General features: G+C 34.0%; 3 protein-coding genes and 2 long non-coding RNA genes across 6 annotated transcripts in view; 1 reads left to right on the forward strand and 4 right to left on the reverse strand.

Moving 5' to 3' along the window:
• Window positions 1-1,489: 1,489 nt before the first annotated feature.
• On the reverse strand, window positions 1,490-2,550 carry LOC124442128. The gene is made up of 2 exons (XR_006947143.1): window positions 2,462-2,550; window positions 1,490-1,734 (listed from the first exon to the last, which is right to left on the reverse strand). It is a non-coding gene; the product is annotated as an uncharacterized LOC124442128 (long non-coding RNA).
• Window positions 2,551-2,738: 188 nt separating this feature from the next.
• On the reverse strand, window positions 2,739-5,452 carry LOC124442026 (DNA polymerase zeta catalytic subunit-like). Its single transcript, XM_046992520.1, is given in 11 exon segments — window positions 2,739-3,164; window positions 3,235-3,396; window positions 3,465-3,642; window positions 3,780-3,887; window positions 3,968-4,047; window positions 4,049-4,159; window positions 4,270-4,407; window positions 4,491-4,636; window positions 4,639-4,714; window positions 5,141-5,248; window positions 5,414-5,452. Coding segments are annotated over 11 exon segments (1,257 nt in total). The 3' UTR covers window positions 2,739-3,053.
• Window positions 5,453-5,708: 256 nt separating this feature from the next.
• LOC124440939 (pre-mRNA-processing factor 17-like) lies at window positions 5,709-6,840 on the reverse strand. Its single transcript, XM_046991366.1, has 7 exons — window positions 6,750-6,840; window positions 6,675-6,701; window positions 6,554-6,603; window positions 6,369-6,464; window positions 6,180-6,303; window positions 5,827-5,942; window positions 5,709-5,760 (listed from the first exon to the last, which is right to left on the reverse strand). Exons 1-6 carry the CDS (start codon window positions 6,838-6,840, stop codon window positions 5,920-5,922), a joined length of 411 nt encoding a protein of 136 aa, XP_046847322.1. The 3' UTR covers window positions 5,709-5,760; window positions 5,827-5,919.
• Window positions 6,841-7,912: 1,072 nt separating this feature from the next.
• The window catches only part of LOC124442054 (DNA polymerase zeta catalytic subunit-like), a 45,838-nt gene continuing 39,266 nt past the window's right edge, over window positions 7,913-14,484 (reverse strand). Inside the window, exons 6-7 of one of the 2 annotated variants that reach the window (XM_046992577.1) lie at window positions 8,119-8,199; window positions 7,913-7,988 (exon numbers count right to left, since the gene is read on the reverse strand). The gene's annotated coding sequence lies outside the window, so the exon portion shown is untranslated. The remainder of the gene's footprint in view (window positions 7,989-8,118; window positions 8,200-14,484) is intronic. The other variant, XM_046992575.1, reaches the window with a different exon arrangement.
• LOC124442131 overlaps window positions 10,872-14,484 on the forward strand; it is a 62,228-nt gene continuing 58,615 nt past the window's right edge. Inside the window, exon 1 of the long non-coding RNA XR_006947147.1 lies at window positions 10,872-10,937. This is a non-coding gene — a long non-coding RNA (uncharacterized LOC124442131). The remainder of the gene's footprint in view (window positions 10,938-14,484) is intronic.

Genomic DNA, 14,484 nt, shown 5'->3' on the forward strand with positions numbered 1-14,484 from the left:
CCACCTCAAAGTCAACGTCATCAAAAGCACACGTTTGAGCTAATTTCCTCAATCGCGTATGAAATTGGTCTAACGTTTCTGCTTGTTCTTGTTTGGCTTCGCAAAATTTGTACACTTCATATCGCCCGATTTTTTTGAGGTTCAAAATATTCCGTTAATTTGGTTTTAGCAAGTTCATATTCGCTGTCGTCGCCTGTATTGTTTAGCTGTCGTAATATTTCACGAATGCGTGAACCATCTTGACAGAGAAGTAATGCTCGTTGTTGCTTTTTATCTTTAATTCCACTCGAGATAATAAACATTTCAAAATCGGCAAGCCATGTGCTCCATCGAGTTGCCAAGCTTACACCAAGTATTTATTCAACAAAAACATTTTTCAACGCATTTATTATCCAGCGTACGTACGTTGGACGGCTATTACCCACGTATATATAACATCAATTTTCATAATAAACTACATTGTATAACTACCAAAAAGTTACATATGACAGTTCAAAAAGTATTTATTTAACAAAAACCTTTTTTAAACATCTTTATTATCCAGCGTACGTACTTTAGGCGGCTATAGACCCATTGCATGAGTAGTATACAGAGCGTCGTTTCTGGCTCACCTCAACTTGAGAAAGCGTCGTTTCTGGCCCACCTCACACCTTAGGACCCATTATATACAAATCTAAGTGCCCCAATCGTAGTTCGCGTACGTATGCTAGCATAATTACAGCGAAGGTCAAAGCCTGGACAACGCCAGGAGCCAAAGACGGCCGGCCCACCCCCCTTGCCTGCGCGGCCCGCCGTCGGGGTCTATTATTTATAAGTAGCGTATAGTAGCGTATAGTAGGGTACGTGGTAAGATGAATAGTGAATTCAGAAGAGTACGCATAAAAAGACAAGAGCAAAAAGAAAGAAGAGAAAGAGAGAAAAAATTGAATAATATAATAATAAGACAAAGAGAACATCTTAAATTACAAACCAGGCTGCTAATACAGACAGGTACGATACAATTAGAAGAATATTTATATTGTATAGAGAATCGAGATGGACACTGTTAGAGAGATTCTATAAACAGGGTGTTATAAGTGGAAGAGCTCAAAACTCATTTCTTGAAGCTTTTCAACCACTAGCATCTACATCAAGAAAGCGTACTAATACAGCTCCATTTGAACCTCCTTCGGTACCATGTAAGCGCAGACATATTAAGCCTAATGACGTAATAGAAATTAGACCGCCTGTTATAACAAATTCCGTAGTTTGGGAAGCTGCGTATGGAAATATGAGCGACCCAGCGTTAATACGCTATAACGCACTTCAGTTTCTAAGTGCAATTCCTCCAAAAACTAAAACTCCGACGCCTCCGGCGGCCGGTTCACCCCCTTTGCCAAACGTGAAGTGTTCTTATTCAGTTCTAGATAAGGAGCAAAAAAGCGAAGGAAAGCCTTCGGAATCATCTAGCGCTTCGTGTAGCAAATGTTCATCAAACAACCGTTGAAGATTCGGGTATTATACTTTCTATATTGAGTGTGATAATTACTCTAGAAGTTCCCATCTGTTGAACAACTAATGTTGCATCAGCAGGTAAGTCTACATCTATAAAATCGCTATAGCTACATTCGTCGTAAGTATACTTCTACTGCTCGGCGAAAGAGATCGTTTGTTGATTCAAAGTCATGAAACGAAGTTTCAGCTACGTTAGACATTTTAATGTTTGTGTGACAAGACACAACTGAAGTGATAACACTATAAATATAAAGTGAAAATTTATTGTTTTAGAATTAAGAATACTCTAAATAATGTACCTGATATCTTCGCGTCCAGTTAATGGGTATTGTACTAACATATGACATCCATTTGTTAGTGGTATCATGTACGAAACTAACATAAGGCCCACAATTTTGTTCAAACACAGTAGATCTAATGTTGAACCACTCGTGTTAAGACCGTTCAAACTTCAAACCAAATGTTTAATAATGCTATTTTATTATTTTCGAGTGTTTTTCCAGTAGGAAACGTTACTAAAGTTACATTTGATTTTGGTTTGGAGTTTATGAATCAAAAGTTTCCGGACTGTAAGAGGGAAACCATTCCATGACATAAAAGACTGGAGTGTTTCAATTTGTTTTTTGAATAGTGTTTGGTTAGAACAAATCTTAAATGCGCGAAAAAATAGGGAATTGATCCAAATAGTTTTGCAGTTGAAAGGTTCGAAACTTGAAAAATGTGTATATTGGCCAGTATGAGTTGTTTCATTACAATTTCATTAGAAATCATAGCTAAAAATCCACGATATCTTTTGTTTTAAATGCATTCGGCTCATATAAAATGATATCGAAAATAATGAGTTACAATGAAACAATGTTAGTGGTCCAAAAACAAAAGAATATTTTACGAATAATAAAAATGACATTGTTTAGTACATCCAAAGAAGTTAAGTCAATTGAACAAAAAAATATTTCTACATTTATACCTGTATAAGATGGCAATCCTTGACAGAAAAGCGAAATGGTGATCCATTATGATCCATTATAAATTACTGAAACTCCAGAACCCTTTAGATTTGTGCTATAAAAATATGAATGTTTAAATAACAAAGTTTAACCATGGGCGGCTCAAAAAATCACTGAAATTGTAAACAAACGATAACTCGCCCATTCCATCAACAGACCAGCCCGGAAACTTTGTATTGATTGATTGTATCTATATTATATATTTATAAAAAATATATTAATAAATAATAAAACAAATACATAAATGAATATATAATATAGATACAATTAATCAATACAAAGTTTGCGGGGCACGGTCTGTTACAATGAAATGGGCAAGTTATCGTTTGTTTATACAATTTAAGTGATTTTTTGGGCCGCCTTTGGTTTAACCTCACAAAGTTAAATCTATAACAAATGTGCTTCGCCAAGAAAATGCTCTAGTGAAAAATGTGAAATCTGTATTTCATCAAGAATTCAACGATGATAATATACCATCAACGTTTGGTGGTTATATTGTTTACCTCTGACTGACCATAACTTTCTTCAATTGTTTTTGAAAGTCTCTTAATGTCATTCCATATTCCATATTTGTTTTAACTTCTCTAGTTTAAACATAACAGGACAATCCAGTGATATACAGCTCAGTTGTTCATCTCTAGCTCCACAACACTGAAAACATATCTACAATATGAAAAAATTAAATGTCATGAAAAAGACAAACCATAATTATTAGGTTATTTATTATGCATACCTCTTTAAGATGACTGTATTTTCTTTCCCAGTTCCCCACTCTACTTGCCAGAATAAAGACAGACTTTTGAGGGTTGCTACGACAACTTTGACACAAACCATGCTGTGTTAATTGTTCACATACAGGACAGTGTAGAGTTGTAAAAAACCGAGAAATCGAACGCTAAAATTTGTTCAAATAAATTAATTTAGCTTTTACATCAATTCATGAATGTACTTATGACAACTAACTTTTTGTTTCCTTGCAATAACACGATGTCGAGGGATATAGCGGGGTAGTTGTGTATACCATGAAAACACATCAACACCAATCAAGGAAAAAACTCGATCCAATGGAGGAAGTATTTGTTTCTGAACATAGTAGATGGTATTGAGGCGTAGATTTTTATCATTTAACACATCAATAGGACTGAAGAAAATTAAAACAAGAAGATTGTTTAATGAAGACAATCATATTTATACTAAAGTATTTATTAATAACATTCCAACAGCTTTTGTCATGATACATAACGTAAAATAATGAAAGACAGCAACATTTGAACTTACTCTTTAACCAATTGAATCAATGGTAGTCCAGGACAGCCGTTAACAATGACGTAAGGTACACGTTCGCCCACGCGAGGTTCCGCGCGACGATCACGTGACAAATGACGTCTATACAAAAATAGAAATAGTAAAACTGTAATCATGACAACAATATAAAGAGGATTTTTCATTTCAACAATAAAATGAACCTTGCAATTTCCAAAGCTGGAACACATGCTTTTGGTTTATATCTTTTCATACCACGATATTTCTTAGAAAAGATGAAATCCCTGAATCGATACTCTATCTTTCATCATTTTAACGAACTGCCGCTGGACAAACTTCTTCACAAGACTCACGTCGCTTTCTTCAAATAAAATCCTTAAAGATTTCTCTAAAATCTGTTAGAAAAATAAAATCACAGACTGCTTTTAACTCAAAATTACCTCCTGCCACCTGCAGAATATTGTTTGATTGGATGACACAGTAAATATTGTCGATTGTTCCATACCTTAGCGACCGCTGGACATGTATCTCGCCGTACAGTCCCTATTCCTTTCGCATCAAACACTGGATCTTTCTGTTTAAATGTTTCGTACATATAACCAACGTAACGTTTCTTTGTTTGAAGAAAACAAGGCATATATACCTAAAAATCATCCCTAGTTATACATAAATGTATCTTAAAGTCCAAATCTCTCAAATAGATACAATTTTACAGTAGATAATAACCTTTTCAAACTTTAGTTTCACAGGTTTAGGATTCTCTGCAGTAACAGCATCAACAATTTCTTTTCCAATCTTAAACGCTTCCTCTTTACTGGCACCTTTTACTAATACGAAAAGACTATCGGTGTCCCCATAGACCACACAAGAACACACTCATCACATGTGTTCACGAGATTGATAGCTCGTTCCAGGGTCTCATGTGCTTTACGAACAATGGCGTCAGCAATCTGATGAAAAACAGAAAAGAATATTCAGATGGTTTTATGAGTAAAATGAATCCAGTATGACAATAAGCACTTGGTAGATTTTCAATCTGAGAACGTGACTTAGTCCAGGCTCGCGATAATCATAATAATCAATATGTATTTATATTATATATATTATATATTTACCAATTATCTGTAGTAAATATATTATATATTTATTGTATCTAAAATATATTTGTGTATTGGTAAATATAAAATATATATAATATAGATACAATCAATTAATACAAAGTTTACGGCGCACGGTCTGTTTAGATGGAATGGGGAGAGTTATCGTTTGTTTAAATTTCTATCATGAATACAAAGTTTACGGCGCACGGTCTGTTTAGATGGAATGGGGAGAGCTATCGTTTGCTTAAATTTCTATCATGACAAGATCAAAGTTACCTCAACACACGGCATTCGTCCTGAGAAGTTTGCTGATGTGTAACCATAAGTGACATTTGCAATCAACTTTAAAGCAAGTTGTCGAGCATCAAGAAGTTGAAGAAGAGTCTAAAATGTAAATTATTTATAATATTGAATGATTAAAGAAAACAAACGAAGAGTGGAAGGCATCTTTTTTGAACATGATGAAAACTCCATGACGTTTTAGCGACTGGATCTTATAAAAACATTAAAGATCGCTTCAAAAACAAATGTTTAATAAAACCAACTTACTTTATCATCCTTACAATCTTTCATCGCTTTCTTTACCATAATACATGTGTATAATATCTCCTCTAACATTCTAAAATAAATCAAACTTATTGAACATACAATAGCCAAAGATATCAAGACCCATTTAGGACAGTAAAGACTTAAGAAGGAACGCTATGTACATTGCAAAATATGCAACAAAATGCAAATGTTATTTTTTCAACAATCTTTTGAATCAATAAAAATGTGACCTGTAACCAAATGAGAATGTGAAATATCCCACATTACCTGGGTAAAATTCCTCGTCTTATGTTAAATTTTACAAAAACAGAGCCGTTGGCACTTACATTAATATCATCTTGTAGTTTCTGAAAGGAAATGTATTGTTTTAAATGTATTGCTTGTCGTGATGGTAATTTATTAAAAATTCTCACCTCCAGTAATGTTGGAGGAACATTCAACGTATAATTGAACTTCCTCAATACTATCAAGAATTATATCATAAACTGTCTTTAAACTTAATTCAATTATTGCGTGTTTTCCTTAAAATCTACAAAATTTAAAGCATATTGATGACTCGAAGTCAGACGTTCCATGGCGTTTCTAATTGCATTTTAGTAAGTAAACTTTCATATTTCTTTCGTTTTTGTTTTACAGTAAAGTAACAGAAAACAAACAAAAGCAAGAACAACTAAAATTCAATAGCGTGTTTAACGTCATTTCTGGTATTTTAACTTCCATTTTTTGATTTTGAATAAATGAACTAAATGGAGAATTGTTTACATACCACGTATGAATTTGTTGTTTTGGTAGAAAGCAACGTTCAGGAGGAGTATCTGACTTGAGATTAATGCCAAGATCTTGTGGAATGTGAAGATACGATCTTCCTTGATAGTCATATGCATCTTTAACTGAAAAATAATTACATTTGGTAAAGTTTAAGAAACTACAAGAAAGTATGAAAATTTTAACTTACTGTGTAATGTGGGTTTCTTTCTGAAGGTTTTATATAATCTTTCTTTGACTTGTTTTTCTTCGATAATTCATACTCCTCAAGGATTGTTGACTCTTCCTGTATTCACCAAGGTAAAACGCAAGAAAAATAATTGTTTCATTTGAAAAATATCTTTATAAAACTCTTTATTTGGGTAATTGAAATACCTCAGATGGTTTAGCAATAGTTTCTTCATCAACAAACTTACTCCATGGTCCTATAGGATAACAGAGAATAAGATATAGTAGGACAACCTTTCAAAAGTTATCATTATTGTAGTAATCGTACCCTTGTACCCATCAATCACACCAGGATCTCCTCAATCCTCTCTCTTCCTCTTATCACTGTTTTGTAGCTTCAAACACATCAATCCCTTGCTATCCTTTGCTTTCTCAACATCCCCAACAAATCTTAATGGATAATAATTGATACAAACAAAATCATTACCAAGCATATGAATTTTCGTACTCTGAGTCAGTATTTTGACAGAGTGCAAAAATTGAGATTTCCCTTTCCATGATCTTCAACTGCTCGTCAATTCTAAACAGTAAATACTAAATCATTACAAATATAAGGCACGGTCAGACAAGCACCTGTAAGTTACATATACATCTCTATTTGTACGTACTTATAAAAACAAGAAATAACTTTTTACTCGATATTCCATCTTATTATTCACAATGTTACGACGTACATTCATAGCTTCAAAATTTTCCCACTTCGTTTTTCTAAATTCACACTGTTTAAGATTTTAATATCTCTAGAAACAAGTTCAACTTTTCGAACATACTTTTTCATCTGATTAAATGGAACAGTCAGTTCACTTGGATCAGTGCAACCATTCCATCGATGGTAAAGATCAGCGTACAAGTCTAGGTATATAACGTACTTGCATTTCCAATCTTCTTCTTTTGTAAGTTGTTCAAGATTTACGTATATTTGTTAAAAAAAGTTTTCTATGGGTAAAACATTTCCACATAATGAGCATCAATAATTATGTGTCAAATCTGTTCCTTAGCTACAAGCCATTGTTTCTCAATTATCAACGAATCTCAACTTCACGACCAAAAAAAGTCGATTCGTCCTTCATCCACTCACGAATATCATCTATTGAAATCCTGTGAGCTTTAGATAATGAAAAAAAGAAAATTTACTGCTTTCATGTGAGTCGTAAATAGTTCATATCCAAAATCGGAGTCAAATATAATCACACAGCAAATACAAACATATACTCACACGGAAAGCACCTGCATAACTTTTCAATATCTGATTTTGCAGTTTCTTTCACGTCAAAAGCTCGCTTCATCCTTGACATCAGCAAATTGCCTCAAAAAACAAAATTTAATTCATACCTGCTATTACATAATATGATGACATGTTAGCTATGTATATGTTCAAACAAAGAAAGAAAAACTAGCTATACCTAAATTAATCTTCGTTTTCTTTCCTTAATGTAAAAGAGCATCACTGAGTACATCAACTCTCTGACTTTGACGCATTTCTTAAGTCATTCTGCTAAATTTGCGAATGTAAGCTCACAATCTCCAACATCTCACCGTCAGTTAGGCCAAATCCTTCTTTACGACGGGGACTAAATTTAACCTTTACAAGAAAGATTTAGTAAACAATTATTGAATTTTTATCATTTTATCATCTACAATACCATTAGTTATGATAGCATAGGTATCACCATCTGTTAATACGTATGAAAAATAAAACAATAACAACTAACTTGGCATCGTCCAACATGCCCATAGCAGTGAAAAATTGGAATTGAAAATTGAAAAATGTCAACAATCGGATCCTCCAAATTCTTTTGTAAAACAAAATAAAGAAAAACATGTGAAAGACTACCTTTTCAAAGAAAAAAGTGTTGAGGGAAAGTTATTGAGGAAACAGGTAACAAAGCAACTATTGTCAATTGAATATTACCTGTAAGTGTTTCACCAACATGCATGCAACATCATACAATATGTTTATTTTGAGTGCAGGATTATCAACATTATCTTTCTCTAATTCTTGGAGAACATAAACTGCATAGCTCAATCTATAAAATATGTAGAATATTTTTTAAATAATGCAACCACATGTATGCAAAAGCTTCAGCACTTGCACAAAGCATTGAAAGTAGCAAACCAACTGAAAAAATAAATTTACACCATCAAATGCATGCATCCTAACCACCTCTTTCAAACCAAGAACATTTAGGTAAAATAGAGAAAAATGTGTGTAACAGACTCTCTCCATGTTTCAAATTTAAGAATTTTTAGGAAACTCATGTCGACAGCCTGCCCAAAGATTGCTGTTTCATCAAGAGCTTTGTAGCGATTCATTGATCAAACAGCATTCCCAGCAAGAAAACCATGACACTTCTATAAGTATCAATATGTAACAAACAAAAAAGTATACAAGAGCTTTATTTCCTAAAGCCCATGGCACAAATTTATTGAAAATAAAAACTATGTGCTAGAGAATGTAAAAAAAATCAAATATATTCAAAGCACTGTAACTTCCATGACTGAATTTTCATTAGAATAACAAAGTATATTAAAGCTACATTGACCTTGTTTGATGTAGGTGTGGTATAATTGGCAACAAATTGATCAACATGTCTCTGATCATAGAACATCAGCTGTCCAAATAGAGGTTTTCTAAGACTCTGCCCAGCTTTTTCCTTCGTCCAATAAATAGAGCATCAAGAGACTCAAAGATCACACCATCAGTCTTCAATAAAATGTGAAGGATAAAATCATGCAATGTATTTGAGTTCAATGATGCAAATGATGCAGTCAAAAAGGTGTTTGAGATAGCATTGCTAATGTTCTTTTTACTAAATTGTCATTGTTAAACAAGTAATATGAATATACTCACTTTGGGACAAGTAGGACAGATATTTCCTTCATCAAGCTCAGGAATAACACAGCTTAACATGTTTAGTTTATGTCTGTAATTTCTGAAAAAAACAATGACACAAAGAAAGCAATTATGCACTCTTAAACAAATGACATAAACAAAATACAGTGCAAGACAGTAATACTTGAGGAAAAATCCTTTCCCATCATAAACTTTAGCATTTTGATTTCCTCCAATTAAATACATCTCTTAAGATGAGATTCTTAGGCTATAAAATTGACTGCAACTTTCCCAGCAATTCATATGTAGTACAAATTGCAGAAGTTGAAAAAACTCTGGAGAGCATGAGCAAAAGTGTACCTCAACAGTACAAAAGGTGCCTAAAAATTGAAAAAGATCCAAAATAATAATTGTGTTCAACAATCCCAGCTAAAATGAAAAAACTTTTGCGGCACATTTTACCTATAACATACCTTTAACATCAACAACAGAGACACTTCTTTTGTGACGAGCTGTTTGGCATGAACAATCATACACCAGCATGTTCATGAGTTTATATGGCCAAAACATGCCATCCTACAAAGCAATGAATAACCTCGTAGAAATTAGTTGTAATCAATCCCCTTTCTTGCATTCATAAAAAATATAAGATTAGTGCTTCATAGCATGTTTCACAATGTAAACTCTCATTTTATTTTTCCTTTTTTTGCTGCAAGTGTTGAGAGAGTTAACTGTAAACACTTTTATAATATCTAGCTCATAAAGGTTACCTTAAATATTTCAACATGATGAAAAATATTTACGGTTGTGTGCATCTTTAACATACAGTTCTCACAATACTTTGCCATTGGACCACAATCCTTGCACCTAAACTTTGCTTCATTATCACAATGAATACACTTCAGATTGCTCCAATTTTTGCCAGCAAACTGAAATGTATTCTTTATAATTGAATGTTGCAAATTTTCCCATGCTTTTTGTTTTCTTTCAACTTTCTGGTAATAAGAAGATGATTCTTCACAATCATGGTGAACATCACTTTCAAGATCACTGTTATCTTGTTCCATTCCCAGTTCATGGCCTTCCAATGCACCACAATTATCAGGACTGTTAAAAGAACAGCTTCCTCTATGATCCTCAGTAACCAATTCTGACAAATCCACCTCCTCTCTCTCAACATGGCCATCCTCATCATGATATGTGACAGCTACAGTTGCTTTAAACCTTTTATTGCTCCTACAAAATTATCATAAAATCTATAAAATGAAAATAAATGTTGAAAAGTCTAACAGCTATAAGGCCGTTATTTGGTGTACCTTGGCATCTTTTAAAATAACCAGCAAGAAAATCACAAATGAGAAAATATTATCGATATTACCAATGACACAATAACATAAGTTAAACGACCAAAGTACAACGTATGTATCTTCCACGACTACCTGCCGACGTTTTGTACCCGTACTTTACCGGCTTTTAGCCACGTCCCATAAGACGAATGGAGTGATTTGTTTGGTTGGTAAAACGAAAGGTGTTTTTCTTCCGGTATATTGTAGGAGCCTTTTTCCTAGGGGATGGGTAACATATCTCACGTGACCAGTAACGTAAATCATTTAAATTATTCCACAGAATCGACAAGAACGCCGCACTTTAGATATCATGTAGTTGGTTGCGTCTTGTAATCTTTCTGAATTTGTGAAGGTATGTTGATTTTAAACTTTACCTTTCGTTGTTATATTGTATTTTGATTTTGTGATTTAATGTTTCATGTCCATTTATCGATTATTTTGTTTTTCTGTAAAATATTCTACTTCCGCGTTATGTACGTATGTAAATGTTTTATAAAGATAAATTTGTTGATTTTGGTGAGATTTGGAACTAGCTCGAATCAAGTTTGGAAAATGAACTTGTTAACTTTCATATATCTTTATATAATAATCAAAAGAAATAAATTTCGACTATATAATAGTAATGTTCTTCATCGATACACATCATGTGCATGGTCACGAGGTAGTAGAGGAAACATGATATTCATGGCTAATTTCGTGAAAGCACTATTGCTAATGCGTATTTAATATACCCCACAAGTTTTTTTAAAATAGACATGTTTCGACATCTCATGATGCCATCTTCAGTATGAGTGAAATAATAAGTGATACAGGGTTTATATCAAAGTAATATGATACATAAATTACAACAATAAAAAGGAAATAAGATAAATTAATGGGGAGCGTCCGAGCGTATTATAAACTAAATATTGTATTGAATTTATAATACGCTCGGACGCTCCCCAATAATTTATCTTATTTCGTTTTATTGTTGTAATTTATGTATCATATTACTTTTACATAAACCTTGGACACAGAATATATACTTTACAGAAGGGCCACTCTTGAGTTAACTTGTCGCTAATTTTCACTCATACTGAAGATGGCATTATGAGATGTCGAAACATGTCTATTTTAAAAAAACTTGTCGTGTATATTAAATGCGCATTAGCAATAGTGCTTTTACGAAATCGTGTAATAAAAAATTAATGCCCAATATAAAGTTTTAATTAGAGCCATAGAAATAGACCAAAAATATTGTAAAATTGAATTTATTGTAACTTTTCGTCTTTACTGAAGACATCTTCAGACAAAAAATAAATAGGGTGTTAAGGACAAGATATTATATTTACAAAAGGGTGTTAAATTACTACTAAAGGAGGCGGTGTCAAATGGATTATATGATAAGGAAGTTTAAAAGTAATAAAGAGAAATTAAAGAGGTTAAGTGGAATGGAGTTTCCTTGCACGTTAAGTGAAGGCTTGTATTTATTGATTAGAAGGCTCTCATGAGTGGAGAGTTCATAAGAATCGTTAGAAGAGGAGATTATTTTAAAGTCGTCTAAGTTGGGGCTGTGTCCAGTTGCGTTAATGTGAGCAAAGATGCTTGATAACGCAGGGTGGGAAACTTGGTTGCCTGTAAGGGGGGATATTTCCAAGTGCTCCGAAAATCTGGTGTGTAGATGACGTGTGGTCACCGCATGTGTGGTCACCGCATCTTCTACTTTGTTCTACTTACGAAAATTTTCATACACACCTCGAATTTACCAGAAAGTCACTTACTAAAAACGGTTTTCCTTCACGTATAATTGACCAAATCACACGTCGCTTCCTTAACAACACCTCTAAACCACCTGTCTTGACTGCTCACAAAATGCCCATCTGTTTTTGTCTTCCTTTCACCGACATACACTTCCTTCAAATTCGTACACAAATCAATAGCCTTTATGCTGCAGCCTTCCCACATATATCTATTATTTGTTTTGCGCCCTTCCCAACGTATCTCTTCTTTCTTTCCTTTAAGGACAAAATTCCCAAACCTCTGAGATCTGGTGTAGTCTATTTATTCAAGAGTCGAAGCTGCAACGCCTCGTATGTGGGTCAAACCACACGTCATCTACACATCAGATTTTCGGAGCACTTGGGAATATCCCCCCTTACAGGCAACCAAGTTTCCCACCATGCGTTATGAAGCATCTTTGCTAACATTAACGCAGCTGGACACACCCGCAACTTAGACGACTTTAAAATAATCTTCTCTTCTAACGATTCTTATGAACTCTCCATTCATGAAAGCCTTCTAATCAATAAATACAATCCTTCACTTAACGTGCAAGGAAACTCCATTCCACTTAACCTCTTTTAATTTCTCTTTATTTTACTTCCTAACTTCTTTATCACATAATCCTTTTGACACCGCCTCCTTTAGTAGTAATTTAACTCTTTTTTGTAAATATAATATCTTGTCTTAACATGCTATTTATTATTTGTTTGAAGATGTCTTGAGTAAAGACGAAACGTTACAATAAATTCAATTTTACAATTTTTTTTGTCTATTTCTATGGCTCTAATCAAAACTTTATGTTGGGCATTAATTTTTATTACACGAATTCAATTTCCGCTCGGCAAGTCTCTCGCTACTATTTTACGAAATGCTGCCCTACTTTTACGGTGTATACCCATTTCCCCCCACTATGTCTCTGTTTGTTGGGGGTGGAACAAGTTTAAACGTATCATTGTCAATTAACGCTTTCATTTCATCATTCATGGCTTTTTGCCATTTTACTTTTTCATTGGAGCTTATTGCTTGGGAATATGTCGTTGGGATGTTGGATACTCTATAGCAATAATCTACGGTATATGAGACAGTATCCTCCCCTGAAACTTCCTCTGTCACATACTCTTCAAGATATTTAGGCTTACTTCTTATCCTAGTGGGGTATCTTGATTCTCTAGATGTCTCTGGAGTACCAATGTCTTCGTTAGTTGTTTTGGGGTTTCTCTCATGCAATTTTTCTGAGGTGCAAGTTCTTCATCATCTAGTTCTAGTAGTTCCCTGCTACCCTCCCTGAAGAAATTAACGCATCTTACACGCTCTACCTTGTTAATGTCAGGGTAGTATAGTAGATATGCTGGACTGTTTTTATCACACCCTACGAAAATACCTTGTTTACGTCTAGGGTGTAACTTTTTGGAATTTTGTGAATAACCATAACAAACACAACCAAAAACGTGCATTTTGCTAAAGTCTGGTTTTGAGCCTGTAAACGCTTCGAACGGAGTTTTGTTCAACCTCGAATTAAAACAACGATTCCTAATATAAGCAGATGCCATGACGGCATATGTCCACATGGATTTTGGTAGTTCCGCTTTTAGCAATAGACACCTAGCCATGTTAAATAAAGTTAACCACGATCTCTCAACTGTGCCGTTCTGGTGTGGCAAATATGGTGCACTAATTTCATGCCTAATTTTGTTTTCCTAAGAATCGATTTGAATTTCTCGCTTGTAAATTCAGTGCCGTTATCACTTCTTATGCGCTTCACATTTCCGTATAGTGCAACATCTTCTAAAAACTGTTTTGATGCTTGTGGTGTATCGCTTTTATGCTTAAGAAAATAGACCATATTCAATCCTGAATAATCATCCACAAACGACAATGCATATCTAAACCCTTCTCTTCCTTCCGGATCAATAGGACCTGCAAGATCTGTGTGAATAAACTCAAGAGGACCCCTCTTCTTTTTATCTTCCAGCTTACTTTTCGTCTGACACATTTTACCTTGCGTACAAACATCACACTCAACTTCCCTCAAATCTGTGATTTTCATCCCCTTAACTACCTTCTCTAGTTTCCTAACATCCGTGTAGTTGCAGTGACCTAGAACATTGTGCCACTCCTAAAGAGAATAAGCATTTTTA

The sequence above is a fragment of the Xenia sp. Carnegie-2017 genome, unplaced genomic scaffold, assembly GCF_021976095.1.
Source record: "Xenia sp. Carnegie-2017 unplaced genomic scaffold, XeniaSp_v1 HiC_scaffold_20, whole genome shotgun sequence".
In the NCBI taxonomy this organism is placed as follows: domain Eukaryota; kingdom Metazoa; phylum Cnidaria; class Anthozoa; order Malacalcyonacea; family Xeniidae; genus Xenia; species Xenia sp. Carnegie-2017.